This window comes from Lipotes vexillifer, unplaced genomic scaffold (assembly GCF_000442215.2).
Source record: "Lipotes vexillifer unplaced genomic scaffold, Lipotes_vexillifer_v1.1 scaffold8, whole genome shotgun sequence".
NCBI classification, from domain to species: domain Eukaryota; kingdom Metazoa; phylum Chordata; class Mammalia; order Artiodactyla; family Lipotidae; genus Lipotes; species Lipotes vexillifer.
In genome coordinates this window covers 6,762,175-6,780,248 of record NW_006781519.1, presented here as the reverse complement: position 1 = coordinate 6,780,248, position 18,074 = coordinate 6,762,175, and the positions used below count along the sequence as shown (strand labels likewise).

At 37.5% G+C, this 18,074-nt stretch overlaps 1 protein-coding gene across 1 annotated transcript; it reads left to right on the top strand.

Annotated features, from left to right (window-relative positions):
- The first annotated feature begins 943 nt into the window (after positions 1-943).
- Positions 944-13,709, top strand: CEP15 (centrosomal protein 15). The gene is made up of 4 exons (XM_007454771.1): positions 944-996; positions 2,413-2,536; positions 11,337-11,411; positions 13,575-13,709. Exons 1-4 carry the CDS (start codon positions 944-946, stop codon positions 13,707-13,709), a joined length of 387 nt encoding a protein of 128 aa, XP_007454833.1.
- Positions 13,710-18,074: the final 4,365 nt, after the last annotated feature.

The window sequence follows — 18,074 nt, the reverse complement described above, 5'->3', positions numbered from 1 at the left end:
GAAAAGAAGTTACTTTGGACTCACTTCCAGGAATTTCCTTGACGCTGCATCCGAAACTGGGAAGAAGGCGGCGAGGATTGGCCTGCAGTGATTTCGTCGGAAAGTATCTGTAACTCGACCCCTTCCGGGCGAGCCTGCTAGTGATTGCTGTCCGCGGTGCTGAAAACAGAGCGGCGCCTTGAGGAGGAAACCCGTTGAGGGCAGGACGGTGTTTCTGTTTCCCTTGGCTGTGCTCAGTGTCCTACGCTCCATGTGTGTGTGAAGGAAGGGCTCAATTTAAAAAAAAAAAAATCAGTGCTGGACACTCAGGCGGTGAGCAGACAATCAGTATTAACTAAATAAGATTTAGGAAAGCCAGTGCTTCATTCCAAGAAGGCATTTTCATTCCTGTTTTTTTTATTACATCATTACAGCTCAAATTGTATTCTCCTTTTGGGCAGGCACCTTCAGCTCTTGCACCCAACCATATTTGCCTGCAGACTCAGTCTTCCAAGTAGTTCGCTAGACCTCTGTCTGTATTGGCCCAGGCGCTTTCCTCTGTTAGATTTTACACAGTGGGGTTTTTTTTTCTTTCTTTCTTTCTGTTGATTCAATAAAATGTTTACTAGTCTTAGTACCAGCTGCTTGTTTGTTCTGAATTCTGTTGAAGGTTAAAATGTGGGTACAAAAAGAAGAGGGGAAATATGCTGCATTTACCTGTGTCACAGTGTTCTGGGATGCATCTGGCATATGGAAAACTATGTATCATGAGTAGAAGTGTTTTTAAGTGCATTCCTTTCATTTTATACATTATTATAGCTCAAGGTGTATTTTTCCCTTCTGAGAGAACCAGTGGATTGAGGTGCTGAATGATCAAATGTTGCAAAGCTGAGGACACGTGGTAGAAGTAACTTTAAATGTTATTATTTAGCAGAAAAGCTTATAAAGGCAGCTTTGATTAAAGATGACGTCCCTGTTTGCTCAAGAAATTCGCCTTTCTAAAAGACATGAAGACATGTAAGTTTTTTTTAAAAGGCTAATCTCAATGTACAAACTCTCCTGGCTTTATTATTGAAACTGTGTGCATAGGAAGACTTAAAAATCTGTAAGTGTGTCATTTTAATTTTCTGACACTTGAGAGATGTTGGTGTTAAGGCATGTCATTATCCCTCTAGAATAATAAAGGTTAAAAGGTCTAATTGTGTTTTCTGTCTTCTTAATTCTTGTTACTCATATCTAGATAAATTCATTCTCCCTCTAAGCTTTCTATACTCCACATCGGTATTTAATGAACTTCTCTAAACTTCTTACCAAGGGCTGGCTCTCACGGGTATGTGACTGTGTAGTCACAGGCCCTGCACTTGATGCTCTAACTTCACTATCTTGAAATCCCCAGTAATTTTTTTTTTTTTTTAACAAGGGACCCCAAATAATTTTTTGCCAAGGAGAAAAATTTTCATTTTGCACTGGGCCCTGCAAATTATATGGCCAGTCCTGCACTTATATTTAGTATTAACCCTTCTCTAACCTCTGTATTGTGGGCTCTTATGTTTTCCTTTAATTACCAGGCTCTCTACTGTGGCCTCCTAAGGTATTTTTCTTACAAAAATTACTGTTCAGAGACCTGGGGTTTTAGTTCTACCCTCAAGAACAGCCCTATGCAACACAGTGTTTCTTGAAAATCTCAACTATTTGGGAAATGGTTACACTGTTAGGTGTACCATTTGTGTATTTTTTTCTCATCTGATCATTTAATAAGACCAAAATCTTGTAAAACTGAGCATATAACCAGGGAGAAACTTTTAAGGTCCACTATATATATAACAAAGTAGTTTGATAATTTACTTACACCTTTCTACATCTTTCTTCAATTACTGTTTTACCTTGTTGTGAGTATGCATGTGTAAACACAGCCTCTCACTCATATATGGAACCATCATCTTTCTCTTGGAAAAAGAGGAAAAAAATATTTTTATTGCTTCTTCAAACATATGGAAGTTTAGCACAATTCTAAATGTGTAACATAAGATTCAGGGGTACTGAAGTGTTAAGCAGAAGGTTTCGTATAGCAAGTTATATCAACGTATGTGTGGGGAGGTATATATAAGTATGTGTACAAAGGGATACGTATTACAGTTTGCATTTTCACTAAATATTTTTCAACACTCTACGATAATTTCAAAAGACCAGAGAGGTTACAGAAACAGAAACATGTACTTATAGCATACATATGAAAATAAAAATAATTTTACCAAGACTTAAGACGTACTGAACTACCTAAGTTTTTCACTGTCTTATTAATTGACATAGTAAATGGCTTTCAAAACAGGTTGAACTTGAAGGGAGGTGCAATTAAAAATGAGTTATTTATCAGTGTATTGGTCAGGCAATAAAATGTTTCTTTAAACTTTACATAATCTTCATTTTCTCTAGAGTATCACAAAGATTAATGTTACTTCAACAAATGGAGAATAAACTCGGAGATCAAAACAAGGAAAAGACCCCTCAGATGCAAAGAGCTGAGACTGCTTTACAAAGGAACCTTAGTCTTTTAAAGGTAAGATTCTCTGAATTAAATATATTTTCCCCACTTTGCAGAAACCTTTTAGGTCAACTTCATAACTTTGATTTTTGTAATTTCTTCGTTTTGAGTTACAGAAAGAATTAATGAGGTACTGTCTATTTTTTAAACCCATGTTGATTGGACCAGAAGCACGGATTCCCATTTTTTAAAATGAAAAAACTTGAAGTTTGCTTAGGCTAAGGAAAAATCAGTCACCACAGGAAGAATTTTAAGGTCACCTTTGTGCAAGCACAAATGCAAGACATAGCTTCTATCTTCCATCTTCTTTTATTCGTAGGGAGATCCTGAAACACGATAAAGCACCTATCATGTATTTAAAACAATTTGATTTTGCCCTACTGGGGCCGCAGTCAACACACAGAATTCATATCTAAGATAACAGATTTCCCCGATCTCTTTTGATGGTGATGGAGGAGGTGGTCAAAGTATGTGATTGCGCAAGGCCTCACCATTTGGCCAGTGTGCCCATTTGGAGTAAAATCATATGTGTAACATTTTTGGCTGCTTGCTATACTTTGCTTCCAGAATTGTATGGCTTCATCCATAATTAAAACCCTAAAGTTTGCTTCCATTCAAGCTTCCAAGAGATCCTATGACTAAAACATTTGGTAGTAAGGCTATATTATTTAAGTTATAAAGCAGTGTTTTCAGTTTTTTATTGTTAAATATTTTCATCGATAGGCATGATGTAGTTCTCTTCTGTCCTCACTAGAGGATAAAGGAAGAGGAAAATTCAGTTATCTTCTCAGCTTCTGGCAGTTTGATCCACAGTAATTTAAGTCACAGCCATAGTGCTACCAAAGCATTCTATATTGCCATATGTCTTACTTGCCCAATGGTGTTTGCAATATTTATTTTTAAGTGGAAATATATAGGATAATCTAGAATTTGCACTGAAAAGTCAGAAAATCTAAATTGGAAGTCTTGAAGCCTTGTTTGCTACTTATTACAGCAAATGCAGGTAATATTAAGTGTCTTCCTTTTAATGAGAAAGTATTTGATGAATGCCCAGAGGGTCCTTACTGTTGAGCTAGTTCTGGGCAGAAAGTGAGGATAATAAAGTAAGTATAAGTTAGAGTTCTTTAGATCAAGTAGCCTACAGGCTCAGTTGATGACATACGGTTGTCACACACAAAATAGAGACCTCGTATGATCAAACACTAATTAAATTATGTGGAATACTCAGCACTTTAGGAGTAAGTGTAAAAACTCTTTGAAAGCTAGAATATGCTATGAGGTCTCAGAGAGGAAGCTAAGCTGGAGCTGCATTTCAGTAGGCAGATGGGAAGGCATGCCATTGAATTTTTAAGGAAGATTCAAGACCAGAAGAAGAACGAATGGCCTTACTAATAATAATGTTCATGGGATCCTAAGTTAACTAGCTTGGAAAGTCACAGGAAACAAGGCTGAATATGTGTTCTGAGACCAGATGAAGAAGGTGAGACTTGGTATGTAGAGATAATATAGTATTGAAAGTGAGCCAAAAAAAAAAATAGAAAGAAAGAAAAAGAGAGAGAGAGAGAGAGAGAGAGAGAGAGAGAGAGAGACTTATATAACAAACATATGAATGGGTCTTTAAGAAAGAGTCATTTGCTATTTAGATGCAAAGTGATTTCAACAGTGGAGAGATTGAATTTAAGGAAGGTAGCTCCTTGTCATATCTAGAAGGAAGATAATGAACCTAGTTTCATAGTCATTAGAAACCAGTTTGGTATGGTGTTTTTTCCCTTAATTATCAAAGTAATATATTCTCACTGTAAAAAAACTTCCAAGAGCAAAGATGAAAAAGCATACCTTCTATATCATCTGCCCATTTAGAAATTAGTATATTTTTGTGGATTTCCTTTCAATCTTTTTAGAAACATTTTTCAACTACCTCTTACATCCCAGATACAGTGCTTGCTGTTAGAGACGCAGTTTTTCCCCGTTTTTCTTTTAAAAATACTTTGAATAATTGGATATGCAATTTCTTTGCCCTTCTTTTCCGCATATCATTTTCTTTAACTTTGGGTATAAGTTTAGTGGCTCTCTCATAGAAGTTATCGTCAAAGTAAAATAAATAGGACTTGATGACACAATTTGAGTTGGGCGATACTTTAAAAAGCATATAGCTTAGATTCTTGTCTAAAGGTTTTTTTTTTTAAGCATAAAAACTTTTCCCAAAGATATAAAATAGATGAAAGTGGACCTGCGTTGGCCCAAAGCCCTATCCATTCAGCCCTTCCTTGCCTGCACTGCTGTGGCTCTAAGGAACTGTGAAAACCAATGATCTGGGCTAATCCCTTAATTTAGAGATGAGGAAACCATAAGGTAACTACTCCTAACACCCCTTGGTCAAGAACAGGTTGAGTTATAGCAGGATGGGTACTTAAGTACAGAGTGCACTTGAAAATGGTACCATTAAAACCTGGCAGCATTCCTGTAAGATAGTAACAAAATAGGGATGACTGTATCACCGTCCATTATTTGACCTTACTCACATGTTCTGAACAATATCATAAACACTAAAAGGGCATGAGCTTTAACTTTCAGAAAGAAAGATATAACACTAGCATCTTTCAATGATACAGTTTTGTACTTAGAGAAGCCAAAGTTGTTTCAAAACTGGTATGAGTTGAGTAAAATTAATGGATAAAATGTAAACATAAAAAACAACAGCAATCCTGTATATATACAGCTGGAAAATAGACACCACGTTCATATTAGCAATAAAATTATCAAATATATAATTGGGAATGCTTTTAACAAGGGATCTGCATGAATGGTATTAAGATAATTATTACACTTCAGTGGGAGCTTTAAGAGAAAATTTAAATGGAGACATACGCCTTAATCCTACCTGGGGAGACTATTATTCTTCTAACTCAGTTGTCACAAAGTTATTTTTAGATTTAATAAAATCCCAACAAAAATTTCTCTAATTGCACTTGAAAAAATAAATTAGCAAAAATATCAAAGCATGATTTTAAAAGGGGAGCAATAAGAAAGAGACTAATTCCATCAAACATATTAGTAAAAGAATGAATATGAATCTAAGCAGTAAAGAAAACTCACAGTGAAGATTTAGTCAGTAAATATAGAAGATAGCGGCCTCTAAAAACAGGCTCAGTGATTTTTTCAATTAGTATTAATACAATGAAATTTAGCAAAAACATAATGGATTTAAAAGACAGAGGATTTTATTTCTACAGATACTTTCATGATATAAACTGCCATCTCTCCCACCTTTCCCTCCACAAAATTTAGTTTAACCCAAAAAGGCGACTTTGTGGTAACAAACATCCTCTTGTGGGGAGGATGGACGAACACTCTGGCGTGAGGAAGAATGGGAGCATCCCACAGCAGATTAAAGATTCATGCCAGAGAGTGACACTTATACCATCACGCACACTGGAAGTTTGTTTTTTAATTGCTATAAAAATTTCACACCTGTGTAAAAGAAGGAATAGAAGAATGTATTTCCGTGCACTTATCACCCAGATTCAATCATTATCGGAACACAGCTAGCCTTGTTTTGTCTATAATCCTCACCCCCACCCCTTAAGATCATTTTGAAGCTAATCCTCAGACACTGCATTGTTTCATCTGTAACATTTCAGTGTCACCCCTTAAGATCATTTTGAAGCTAATCCTCAGACACTGCATTGTTTCATCTGTAACTATTTCAGTGTATTTTTTTTTTTTTTTTTTTTTTTTTTTTTTTTTTTTTGGCTGCATTGGGTCTTCGTGGCTGCGCTCAGGCTTTCTCTAGTTGCGGCGAGCCGGGGCTGCTCTTCATTGCGGTGGCTTCTCTTGTTGAGCAGCACGGGCTCTAGGCTCGTGGGCTTCAGTAGTTGCATCATGCGGGCTCAGTAGTTGTGGCTCACGGGCTCTAGAAGACAGGCTCAGTAGTTGTGGCGCATGGGCTTAGATGCTCTGCGGCATGTGGGATCTTCCCGCACCAGGGCTCAAACCCGTGTCCCCTGCACTGGCAGGTGGATTCTTAACCACTGCACCACCAGGGAAGTCCCTCAGTATGTCTCTTTGTATATTTCAATATTTATCACTAAAAGATCAGCACTATTTTAAGCAAAATCAAAATATCAGTAGCAACCTAAGAAATTAACAATAAATCCTCAAATATCCAATCAGGTTCCAAATAAAATCCAATTTGTAATTGATACATCTCCTAAATTTCTAAAAGTATTCCCTGCCCTTTTTTGCCCCCCTTTTCATATATTTGTTAAAGGAACTGGGTCATTTGTCCTGTCGAGTTTCTAGATATTGCTAATTCTATCACTGAGGTACCCATTTAACACGTTCCTCTCTTCCCCCTCATCCCTATAATTGACAGATCTAAGTGGTGCTGTGCAACAGAAATATAATTCAAGCCACATATGTAATTTTAAATTTCCTAGGAACCATTTTTAATAACGTCAACCTAAACAGATTAAATATTATTAAAATTTCAAACAAAATATTTCAAATGTAACTGCTATTAAAGGTTAGTAAATATTTTATATTCTTTTTTCTTACTAGACCTTCAAAATTCAGTGTGTATTGTGTGCCTACAGCACATCTTAAGTCAGACTTGTATATTTCGAGGGCTCAGCAGCCACATAAGGCTAAGGAATACTCCACTAACAGTGCAGATTACAGAGGCCTGATCAGATTGAAGTTCGATGTTTTGGGGAAGAACACTTCCGTAATGCCAGGCTCTCTCTCTCTTTTTGGAATGTTAGTCGTTGATGATCATTGCCTAAGTATATTCATTAGGGGTTGCAAAAAGCAATATTCAATTATTTTATTCCTTCTTATTCAACTGTTGATTATTTATATTGAGAAACTTCCCCTCATCAATTATTTGGTTACACTGAGGTATATTTCAGAGAGGAAAAAGCATGATGAATGCTTGATTCTCTCTATTTAGTTTTCAAAATAGGTTGGTTCTCTAGTATCTTCCAAAAGTGACCAATTAGGTGCTGTTGGTTTTGGCTGCTTTTTTGTTTCTTTTTGAGCTGTCTGGGATTTGAAATTTTTCAATCCATTTCCATTTTTATTCCTACTTATTCTCAACTTGTCCCATTTTTACCAAGTGAGAGTCTCGTCAAATTAGCTCCTGAGTGCTTCTGATGGCATCTTAACAGTCTGACAGTTTCCTTTCTTTCTGGTCTGATGCAGTCTTCCAGGCTCATCATGTGCATTTGCTGCTTAGACCTGGAGTTGGCCATTGTTCCAAGGAGCCCTGGATCCTTTTGGTAGGAAATATGTTCAGAGCCCTCTTTCTGGGCACTAGTGGGGTTTATTGCAACTTTTTTTTTTTTAAGATAAAATACATCAGGAGCGGGCTTCCCTGGTGGTGCAGTGGTTGAGAGTGCGCCTGCTGATGCAGGGGACACGGGTTCGTGCCCCAGTCCGGGAAGATCCCACATGCCGTGGAGCGGCTGGGCCCGTGAGCCACGGCCGCTGAGGCTGAGCGTCCGGAGCCTGTGCTCCGCGATAGGAGAGGCCACAACAGTGAGAGGCCCGTGTACCGCAAAAAAAAAAATTATATATATATATATATATGTATATATATGTATATATATACATATATATATATATATATATACATATATATATAAATATCAGAAGCTCATATCAGAAATTCCAGAATCCCAGTTTGTAAGACTTTTAACTTAAAAAATCATGGATCTTGTACCTCTGACTTCTTTTCCTCAAACCAAAAATCTGTTCCCAAAGAATTTTCCAATACCAGTGTAACTACTGATGTACTTTATCCTGTGATACAGACAGCACTGTCACCACCCATGTGATTTCTGAGAATGGTTTTCAGTAACATACTTTTTACAATCCTTTTTGTCATTAGGGTGTATCTCACTAGGGATGCTCAGTCAAAATACGGTGTTCTAAGACCACTTGATGTAATTCTTCTCCATGTGGTTATGCCACCACTAGACAGCAGTTAGACTTGTTTCATTTTATTTTCAAATTTGTAGGGATTGCTTTTTCATTTGTTCTCTAACTATATAAAATTTTAAATGGTCCAGTGACAAATCTACACAACAAGGCAACAAGGTACAGGTAAAGCTGGCCAACTAGGCTTTCTTCCTCTCCGCTTTTTTCCTTTTCTCCCCCTACCCCCTTGGGTGCTTTGCGAAAAAATTTTTTTTTAAGTTTTTGGTTTATACTCAGGAAACTTTGATATCTCAGTCTGTATTTATTTAATGAATATTTAAGTACCTAGTACATACCCTGCACTTTGTTAGATTCTCAGATGCTTAAAGGTTGTATGAGACACAGCCCTTACCTTCGGGCAGCATATAGTGTAAAGGAAGGTTCTTATATGGAAGTATTAAGATTTAACTTGCTATAGAAGGCTGGGGTCAAACTGCCAAGATTTTGGGTCAGGCTAAGGAAGGCATGTTTGATCCTCTGTATTGTGAGTACCAATTTTTTTTTTTTTTTTTTTAATCTAGGGGAGGACATATTTAAGGTACTTTTTAGCAAAACTAATCAGTTCCATGTTAGGTATGGATTGAACTAAAGTGAGATATGGCCTAGGCATGAGTACAAGTAAGTATTAAGTATTTGTTGAATGAAACAGCATTGAGAATGACATGGAAAGGCTTGAGGAGACATCCTGATGGAACAATACAGGGAACTTTGAATTTTTCAATGGCAGGAATAAGACCAGTTGGAGTTTGAGGATACAGCATAGGTATCTGAGTGGGTAGAGTTCCCACTATTATACATTCAGTACATTCAGTGGAAAAAGATGAGTTCAGTTTTATCAGGTTGAGAAGTAAGGGCTAGGAAGAAAAGTCAGCCATCCCTCCTCAGTAATAATTAAAGCTAGATCAGCGACAGTCTTGGAGGGAGAAAACTTAAAAAGATGGGGACAGATGTCACAAATCTTAAGAAAGCCCACCCTGAGGATTAAACCAGAGAAAAAGGAGCCACAGCTGAGGAGAAGGAGTCCGAGACGTAAGCAAAACATCTAAGAAAGTGAAATATGACGTAAGCTAAGGAAGGAGTTCTCTGGAGGGGTGATAATCCCTTGTTGAAATGCTGCAGAGGGGACAGTTAGGTGAGGCTGACTTAGGCCTGCTTTTCCAGGCCACACGTCCCTCCTCCTAAACTCATCTCCTGCTCTTTGTGTTGCAGATCTGCTCTTCTCTACGAGATACTCAGTATCCTTATTTTCTGATCTTTAAGAAAAATGTTTAATCTTGCCTATAGGTGCTAGTGGCACCCAGATCTCCCAGTAAAGATAACTTTGTAACTGTTCTTAGAATAATGGTAAAATTGGGGTTCTGATTTTTATTGTTTGATTTCTAGAAGTAAAAAGTGGTTCTTCCAGGACCTTCTTAAATTTCAGTGTAATCAGAAGACTTGGTCTCCCATGTCTCTTGCTTCATCGGCGTCAAGAGCTCTTTAAGCCCGAGTCTTGGCCGTGAACTTCTGGTATGGGAGAGACATGCTTATAGATGGGCTTTTTATCCCTAAATTGTTGTCTTTCCCCTTCAAATCACCTTCCTCTAGACAGCAGGTGCATTACTGGTTGTGCAACTTTGGGGAGTCCCTTTAGGGAGTTTCCTGTTTTTCCCTTTTCCATTTCACACCCATTCCTTGCTCCCGCCGCTGCCATCTGCTATCTCTTTTCTCCTGTTCAGCGTTGGCTTCTTCACACCCCACTCCCACGCCCTTTTCCATCGCTCTCCTTCTGTCCAACAGCCCTGTTCTTAGATCACTCCAGTGCTTGTACATGGAGCAGAGAACTTTCTCTCTTCTCTCAACTCACTAAGCTCAAAGGAGAGACAAAATTCACATGGCCTTCAACCAACACCCTGGAAACTTGACAAACCTAAGGAAGCACAAGACAACACAGGTGCTGATTTGGGGAGTATTTATTTAACAGGGCTCGAATATTTCTGTTAACAACTTGCAAAGTCTTACATTTCTGGGTGTGAACTTTATGTAAGGATCTAGATAAAATCTTTACTGACGTATGAATCAACCTTAAGTACACTGGTGTTTCTACAAACGTAAGAGAAAACACAAACACCTACAAGTTCAACTACAAAGTACCGCACGATACTTGAATGCCATCAGCTGAAGGATGTATCAATACTACCTAGCAATAAAACTTGCCTTTGAGATTAGCTTAGGCAATCTGATACTAAAAATCTAGATAGCATAGTGAAAGGTTCTTGTTGCAAAGTACTCAGGGACCTCATGGACCTTTTCAATACGGCAAGTATTTGCCTAAGTATAAAATTAAAAAGTGGAATATTGAACAAATGTAATGTGTGTCATTCATATACCATTTGCATGATCTGGGCAGACTAGAACTCTTTGAAGGTCAGCCTAGCATGGGTCCGAGTATCCGGTTGTTTTTCGTACCGGAATATTTGACTATTTTATCCATCTGGCTGTTTTTAAAGGATTTTAAAGCTAAGTTAGTACTCTGAGCAGTTTAGAGGAAGTTCTTTTTCCAAGAATTATTGGCATTTCCTAGCTACTTAAAATGAAAAAGGCAGAACTTAGAAGTACCACCCCCATCCCTGCCTTTTATTTTAAAATAAGAAACCCTGCATCCTCTCTTTGAAACCGGTTAATTAAGCAGTGATCTGTCAGTGCCTGTCCGTCAGTTCAAACTGTATATCCAGAGGAGAGTCGAAGCGATACAGATATTGTATCTGGGATATCTGGGATACAGATATTGCTATTACAGCTGCCATTTGTGTGTGTGGTTTAAATACATTTTGTTTTGAAAATGCTTCTGTTACAGGATATAGAAGCGGCAGAGAAGTCTCTACAGACCCAGAATCATCCAGTTCCACCGCCTGAGGTGGCTTCTCTCGAGGTGAGAATCTTAAGGAACAAATGTGAAAGAAGAGACCCTCAAAAAAAAAAAAAAGGAAGAGAGGCTCTTCAGTTAGTAGTGCGTTGTAAGTGGCTGTGTATGTATATATCCCAGATTCCTTCATTCAGTAAAATAAATGAGATGTGTCTCACTGATGTCTCTATGTCCACAGTGCCATGCTTTGTATGTAGTGGGTAATCTGTAAGTATCTGGGTTTTAAAAAAATTTTACATCAAGTGAAAATTTTATCAAGACCTTGTGTCTTTTCACCGAGTCACTTAGAAACGACTCTTGTTAAATCCTAACAGACAATATGCACTAAATCTTGAGATGACAGCCTAACCAAAATGCTTTTCCTGTTGGCTGATGTTAGAAGTAGCAGCTCAGTCTCTTCACCAAAAATGCAACCAACGCTATTTAAATGCATATTATCATGCAGTATAGCGTGGCTTTTGTCTGTTTGATTTTGCTCAGTTCAAGAACAGATTGGGAAGATGGTTGGCAAAAATAAACCGTATTTGGTATACGAATGTATGTGTGCTGAAAGGGAATTTGCTACATATAGAATAGTTTGATTTTATATTTTTAATGACCTTTTTTCGATACAGTTTTTGTTTGCTGCCTAACCAGTGATGTGAATAGACTCAAAAATTAAAGGCTGAGAATTTGTCCTCCCATTTTCTGTGTCATCTAGAGTAATAAGGAAAGGCAGTGATCAAGGATAGAAAGAACTCCCGTTCAAAGTTGTGCCTTGGGCATGTCTTTTTCTTTGTTGAATTTTCCAATACCTTACTCTGGCCCGTACAGGGCCCACACAATAGGGGTTAATCCAGCCGTGAATGGCGGAGAAACACCCAGCCACAGGCCTTGGTTGGTATTTTTCTTAGCTAGTCTCGCACAGCAGGATGACCTTTATTTTAAGTATGTCAGGCTACTTCTCAGACCACATGCATAGATGCATAGATACATGGGGCCCCTCATCATTTTCAGCTTTCAGAGCCCTCATCCCTTTTTTTCTTGCTTTTTAATCATAGCATCTTATTTTTTTTAGTTTTTAGTTTTTACTTTTTGGCTGCACCAGGCAGCTTGTGGGATCTTAGTCCCCCGACCAGGGATCGAACCCGAGCCCTCTGCAGTGGCAGTGCTGAGTCCTAATCACTTGACTGGCAGGGAATTGCCCCCACCCCCTACCTTTTTAATGCTCAATGTGAATAATTATGTCTCCCCAGTGCTATCTAACTCTTTGACTGAATTCTGAAAATGAGCTGGACAGTGAAGATCTCATATCAAATGCCCTCCTGTGACACAGAGCTTTTGGCATCTGACTCTTCTTTGGCCTCCTTAGGGCACTCAGCCAAGAAACCATGCAAGCGTGTAGATGCCATACAGCAGTGCAGTACAAGCTTCCACAGCTTACGGACTGCTACAGTCAGCCTAGGAACACAGCGTCTCAACTTCCAAGTTACCTGAATTCAGAATAGCTAGATGATGTTGATATTATTGTTATTATCCAAGAACATGTGGGGAGAAGTTACAGTTTGCCATATCAGGTGCTCTTCTGAAAGATACAGTGGGTGCATAATTTTGCGGATGCATAACTTTAAATGTTTTTCCCCCCTACAATTAAGGGGTCAGTTCACCTGAGTCCTCTAGGCATGCCCCTTATATTTCAGGTGCTGATCTCATCCAGGTCACCTCTTTTTCTGTTAGTTCTAAAGCAGTTGTTCACGTTGAATCATTTCATTGTGCTAATTTTAGTGTGGGCAGTCATTTAGTATGGGATTGGGAACAGTAAACAAAAACTTTTAATGATTGTGTAGCCATAAATGATACTACTGGTAATAATCACAAGATTGGCCACAAGAGGGCGTGTAAAATCACAATAAAATTGTAAAACCTGTAATTCTGCCAGGCTCTAGTTTTACTGAGAAATTTGAAAATTTACACTAGTAAGTAGCCAGATTTTTTTCTAAAATTAACATAAAATATTCTGTAGAGGAAGTGCATTCTACGTATATGTGTGAGTGTGTGAGTGTGTGTGTGTGTGTGTGTGTGTACGCACACACACACACTTAAGTGAATAAACATTTAGACTATTATGAAGAGCCAAGTTCAATTGCTTGATATGCTTTTTTACTTTTGGATGTTGGTTTTTTTTTCCAGACTCTTTACTGGGCATCAGTAGAAGAATATATTCCCAAATGGGAACAGTTTCTTTTAGGAAGAGCACCATATCCTATTGGTGTTGAAAATCCAAATGAAGCAGAAGCTACCATTCAAAAGGAGGTGCGGCAATAGCTTCCTCACATACTACTTGAAAAACCTATTTAGGAAAAAAGCTGAGTGTTAAAGAATATGCAGATCACTGCAGGAACTTTAGGAATCAGACATGTTCAGTTATCTCATTACTTCCTCAATAACAATGAAGATTCGAGAATCTACTTGGAACTTTCAGGCCATCACTGGGAGACCTACTACTCTTTCAGTGTCATGAAGTTGCTTTCTACCAAACCCATGGAAGTGTTCAAAGCTGATGCTGAAAGGTGGACTGTTGATTAAATAAGCTGCTGAATGAGTGTTGTGTGCTGTTATAAAAACAAAAAACAAAAAAAAGTCATTTACTGTCACTATCACCTAAACAGTGAATACCAGTAGTTCTGATTTTACATCTTCTGTAATCTTTACTTTTCAGTTATTTTGTTATGGGGATAAGGCTCAGGATCCAAGTGGTTGTTTGCTCACTCTTTTAGCTTTTTAACAAATGAAAAGACAGTGACAATCGCTTAGTATAATAATATTGATCAGGAGATAGATTCATAGGATTTTGTCCCTCACAGATCACTGGACCTGTAAAACTTCTCGAAGCAAGAACTAAACTACCAAGCATTCAATAAGGAGCCAGTTTCAGGAGGGCTCAGACTGGGTTCTGATAAAGGACACCTATTAGAGCTGGGAATGGTCGCTGGATTTTGACCTGGTTATTTAAAGATTGCCAACTCTGTGAACACAAGTAACTCTTCTCTCATCTTTTCATCTTTAAATCTATCCTTCCCTGTCCCTTCTATTTTATTTCTCAAACAACTGTCAGTCAGAAACTTTTGGGTCACAACCCTCAATAGCTTTGGGATTCCTCAATCCACCACTGCTGGAGTGCTCAAAAAAAAAATTCTAATTTTTCTAATTATAAAAGCAGCTCCTGCTTAGGAGTCCACATCACAATGAAAGATTGTCAATTTTAAACTGGTTTGTGGTTTTATAAGACGACAACAGGGCAAGCTAAAAAAATTTGTAAAAAGTCCATTGTGCTGGTAAGTTCCTTTAAACTACCATCTTGGAAATATCCTGTTGAGTGGGTGTTGGTGTGGGTAACAATAATGTTGTTTTCATAGCATGTGCTGGCAGATGAGCACACTTCTCTACAGTGTTAACAGTTGTAATTAAGACATAAACAGCACAGAGTGTCAGTCCGATGACAATTTCATCTATAGTGTCACAATACAAAATGTCACAAAATATTAGAACTGTTATATAACTATAAAAAGGATTGGCTTAAAAGCCAAAAGCCCTTTAAAAAGGAAGACAGGGAAAGAAAGAAAAAAGAAAACTGGCATAGGGACCAGAACTGTTTTATACCTTCTCAAGAATGTTCTGTCACGAAAATAAATTGATATATTTTTTTTTCCTGTTACATTACAGTTTGGTTTCTAGCCATCCAGTTGATTTAGCAGGAGAATGCAGGGCTTTTTAGCAGCTTTGAATTGGTAAACAGATTTAGATGTAGTAGAGAGAACATGAGGAAGTTTTTTTTTTTTTTTTTTTTTTTTAACATCCAATCTTTCCCAGCATATGCACATAAGAAGGTGAATGAAGCGATGTGAAACTTATTTCTCTTTAGTCAAGTGAAAAAAAGGCTAAACATTTGTTGAGATGGTAAAATATTGTGTCAAGCAAGTAGGCATATTCCAAAATTAAACAGTGGTTGATACATGAGCCGTCCTCAAATATTTGAGCATTACGCTTCCTTTGAGTTCTGTAAATTAAAGCACCAGTAGGTTAGATTAAAATACAAAATGAATAGCAATTTAACCATCTCAGGAAAGGCTCAGGTTTTTTCTCCCCTAAATTGACTAACTTGCTAAATCTTTTTTTTTTTTTAAACCCTTAAGTTTAATGTAACCTGGCTTATGATTTAGGGCAGAAGGGAAGCTATTTCTAGGCTTCAGTTGTACCATTTCCCCCATTTCTAGTTAGTACCTCAAAAACTCCCAGAGGGGACTTTATTCCTGCCCCCCCCTACCGAGTTTTCCCCCAGCCCCCTTCTTGTCGAGTGGAACAGATTGCACCACATGGTGTATGTTTAAAGAAAAAAACAATCCCGAAGAGACCTAGATAACCCACTGAAGGGCATTATGTTCCTCATGGTAAATTAGCTTTACGTAGGAATTTCCAAATATTGTTTTCTGTAAGGAGGAGAGAAATACAGTATCTAATGTACATTTTGTACATAATTAGTAGGAATCAGGCAACGAGAAAGAAATGTCATCTACTGAGACTTTTTCCTCCCTATTCAGTGCCATTACCATACACTACATTGTACCCACTAATCTTTATGAAAACTATGAATTTGTATTTTTTTTTTTTTTTTTTTTTAGCATAACGGGGTTTTCAAAATAAACCCTGTTCCAAGAATTTTTCATAGTCTTTCTTGGACTGTTGCAAATGCATAAATATTCAAAGATCATTTTCTGCTGAACACTTCTTGTGTATGATATTGAGTATTATTAAACCATAAAATGCTAAAGTTCAGAAGGAGCTGCAGTTTTTCTCTGAACTTCAAAAAATTAATTTTACTAAGTACTCAGGAAAAAGCCTAATACTCTTGAAACCAGACATCTGGTCTTTCCCATGCGTAGGGAGCAGTGTGAATGAAAGTGATGTCAAACGGACAGTTTTTCTCTGCCTTATGTATAAGGTGTTTTAACTTGCTAGCTTAAGACTTAGATGAGAATTAAAATGATCTTTAACTGTATTTACCATTTTGTCTTCTCTGCCTCATCCTCCCTTTTCTATTAAGAAAAAAAGAGAGAGAAAGATGTATTGGGTATATTTATTTTAGATTCAAAATTAAACTTATTTGGAGGCTATTTTGTCACTTAGGAGACAACTGGAAACACTGGGAGTAGAGTGGGGAAGGGGTATGTGAAAAACCAGGGTATGCAGTCACTAGTTTCAGGCAGGAGGAAGATACTGAGCTTTAAACCCAGTGTAAGGTTTTACTGTGTAAAATTTAATGCACAAGGCCATGAATTTGGCTTTATCTACAAAATACATTCTTTTCCTTCCTTAGTCTATTGTCTTTTTATTCTAAGCCAATTCACATCATTTCTTTTTTTTTTTTTTAAGAAAGTCTCTTGTTCAAAACAAAATAAAGTTTTAAATCTCCCTGAAGAGTTTTATCCCCTGTTCAAGAATTGCCCAAACATAATACCTACATGGCTTAAAACACCCTTCACTGCAGTAGTCTATTTTGACCTCTTCCACTTTAATTAGGATAGTAAGTTAATTTGTTAAAGAGTTGCTGACCAAAATCTATTCTTCAGAGAAGGTAGTAACTAGATGGTGAATTCAAACAGTTAAATAAAGTCTATGAAAAATATTGAGAAAGGGAAAGGGAGAGAAATTAGTTTGAGAAAGCCTTAAGTTGGAATAAGAAAGTGTCTCTCGCTCACTCTCTGGTGGTGTTTTTGTTTGTTTCTCATATAATTCAGAAGTTAATTTGTCTACGTAGGAAATTTAATTCTCTATTGCTAATAAGAGAATGCTTAGAGTTTTCTGGGACAAACATGGGGACATGTCAAACTTCAGCAATTAAGGACAGGATTGATTTGTGGATTTGACACCTGGCATTGTGATCCCGCTTTCTAACTGGAACAGAGATGATATCCTTACTAAAATCCAAGACAAGGAAAACGAGTCCAACAAAGACAGAGGCTAAAAGACCGCTTCCGGACATCATCTTACTTCTCAGATTCAGGTTTCCTTGCTTACAAGAGAAAGGACTGGGTCCCCTGCATTGTAATAATGTTTTGAAGTCCTTGCTATCTTAAAAACCCTAATTTGTGTCTCAGACAAAGACACAGACTGAGACTCTGCTAAAGTAGTAGCCTGACCGCAGTACAAATCAATAAATAGTTGCACAGAAGGGACAACGAAGTGTTCTTATTTTAGAAAGTAGGGATGATTTAGTTTGTTTCTCTCATTTTGAGGATAACTGGCCCATTTAAGCTCCACTGTTATAGTCAAAGGATTTTTTATTACTCCTTAATAAGTCTAGGTTATCAATGCAGAAATTTTTCTGATGTTTTACACAGTACCACTTTAGAGACAATACAGTCAAATTAGAAGGAGACAAATTTCCATTTATAATTTTGTCTATAGTCTATCTCTGCCTTCTTTCACCTCCCAATACAGTATCATTATTTTTTATACCTTGTCTCCAACCATTTATAAGGTCTGTAACACTTATAAACGTACCATTGTACTGGAACACTCTACCCCAGGAAAACAAATACTGAGTGATTTAAAAGAAGCCTAATCTAGAGCCTTTTAAAAGGATATCCAGTAAACACAAAGGTGGATAACATTTGAGCATCATTCATTCAT

Excerpts from the sequence above, each read along its gene's own strand:
- CEP15 (XM_007454771.1), top strand. The coding sequence starts at position 944 with ATGACGTCCCTGTTTGCTCAAGAAATTCGCCTTTCTAAAAGACATGAA. Across the intron at positions 997-2,412 it reads TCTAAAAGACATGAAGACAT|AGTATCACAAAGATTAATGT; the intron begins GTAAGTTTTTTT and ends CATTTTCTCTAG. Across the intron at positions 2,537-11,336 it reads GGAACCTTAGTCTTTTAAAG|GATATAGAAGCGGCAGAGAA; the intron begins GTAAGATTCTCT and ends CTTCTGTTACAG.